This window comes from Nestor notabilis, unplaced genomic scaffold, assembly GCF_000696875.1.
Source record: "Nestor notabilis isolate BGI_N333 unplaced genomic scaffold, ASM69687v1 scaffold30858, whole genome shotgun sequence".
Lineage (NCBI taxonomy): Eukaryota > Metazoa > Chordata > Aves > Psittaciformes > Psittacidae > Nestor > Nestor notabilis.
In genome coordinates, this window is record NW_009940150.1 from 1 (window position 1) to 1871 (window position 1871).

Consider the following 1871-nt stretch of genomic DNA (forward strand, 5'->3'; position numbering starts at 1 on the left):
CTGGGGGCTCTGGGCTCACGGGAGCAGCAAAGGATGCGGAAGGTATGAAAGCTTCGTCCAAGCGCAGGGCTGAGCCGTGCTGGAACGTGCAGGAGATTGCATGTGCTCGCTCAGCACAAACGTCTGAGGGGTTCCCAGCACCCTGCTTCACTGCAGAGCGGCTGTAGAGAGCATCCCACAGCTCTGATGCAGCAGCAGTGCTGAGCCCTGGCATGTCCCCCAGCTTTGGCCATCCCCAATCTCACCTGTTCTTTTGCTGCCTGCAGCACTGGGCCCTGCTGAGCGTGTCCCTGCTGCACAGCGTGCAGCGTGGGCCTGGCGCTGGCCATCGCCCTCACCATTCACAGCCGGGGCATGCACCTTATCACCGGCTGCAACAGCTCTGCCCTGCCTGCTGACGCCCGTGCAGCCATAGCGACCAATGACTGTCCTTTCAACACCACTCGCATCTATGTGAGTCTGCAGGGCCACCATGCACCCCTGCTCCCGACAGTTCTTCCTGCCTCTGCTTCATCTTTGTTTCTTTCTCTCCCCTCGCTTCTTTTTCTTCTTCATAGAACCACAGAATGGTTTGAGTTGAAGGGACCTTAAAGCTCATCCAGATCCAAGCCCCTGCCATGGGCAGGGACACCTTCCACTAGACCAGGTGCTCAAAGCCTCATCCAACCTGGCCTTGAACAGGTTGGATGTAATAGCACTTCATCCTAAGTATGCAATAACATGCACAGAGGTTATGCTGAGACATGTGATAATATAGGATCACTTCCAGCCCCTTCACCAGAGAAACTCCAGGAGTAAAACACACACAGAGGTTTAGACACGTTACTGGTAGATAGATGATAAACACTGGAATTAACAAAGAAATTAATAAGAAGGCTGTTCAAATATTAGCTTAATTTAGCACAAAAGAGGAGATCTAGTGCAGCATTAACCTCAGACACCTCTCCCATGTGCCCACTCTCTCTCTGCCACTCTTTCTGTCTCCCTTTCTTTCTCCCTCTGCCCCACTGCCTGCACAGCCTCTGCTCAGCTGCATGGGCTAGGCTGGGTGCAGTGGACCACGCAAGCCTCCCTGTGGGACCTCCAACCCTCTGCTCCACAGGACACAGCCCTGGCACTCTGGTTCCCCTCCATGGTGCTGGCAGCCGCAGAAGCTGTGCTGTCTGGCACAGGTGCTGTTTGGTGGCTCTGATCTTCCGGGGCATTGGGCCCTGTGCACGCAGCTACACCAAAGAGCAGGTATGCACTACCCATCCGGATGTGTCTCCCTTCTCTGCCCCACCACTGCTGCCCTTTTGGCCATTATGAAGGTGCTGGGTTCTTTTCGGCCTGTGTTCCCATACAAGCAGGCAGTCAGCAATGGGAGGGAGGGAATGTCAAGTTTGACCCTCTCCTAGCCAGCCTTGGAGACAGACTGGCATCCTCTCATCTTGGGTATTTGCAGAGGGACCCTCCTCTTCATCCCTCTGATAGCTAAGCCTGTTCTGTCTTGGCTGTCCTGAGTGAATGCCATCCCCCAACCTGACCCAGCCCTTCACACATCCCCTCTTTTTGTTGGGTTTCTTTTTCCTCTCACAAGCTGACTGGACCAAGTACAGTGAAGGAGGGGCCCCCACGTGAGACACAGCAGCTCCTGACAGGGCTGGCTGAGTCTTGTACCTAGCTGGAGAGGTAAGTGCAGTGCATGGGCTATGCCTGGGGTGATGGGAGGGCCCCTGAAATGCTTCTTTCCAAGTACATGCTCCAAATACCGGCCAGAGGTACCGGTGTGATGCCTGGCCATGCCGCACTCACACATCTCTTTCACTCCCAGGTAGTGCTGCAGGAGTGCTGTGATCTAGGTGTGGGTAGGGTGGGCTGCAGGGGGTAAG

General features: G+C 55.2%; 1 protein-coding gene across 1 annotated transcript; it reads left to right on the forward strand.

Moving 5' to 3' along the window:
• Positions 1-266: 266 nt before the first annotated feature.
• Positions 267-1239, forward strand: LOC104401484 (keratinocyte-associated protein 3-like; the record flags this gene model as incomplete). The annotated part of the gene is given in 4 exon segments (XM_010020219.1): positions 267-298; positions 300-453; positions 1103-1165; positions 1168-1239. Coding segments are annotated over 4 exon segments (321 nt in total), but the record flags the coding sequence as incomplete, so codon positions are not given.
• Between the last annotated feature and the right edge of the window lie 632 nt (positions 1240-1871).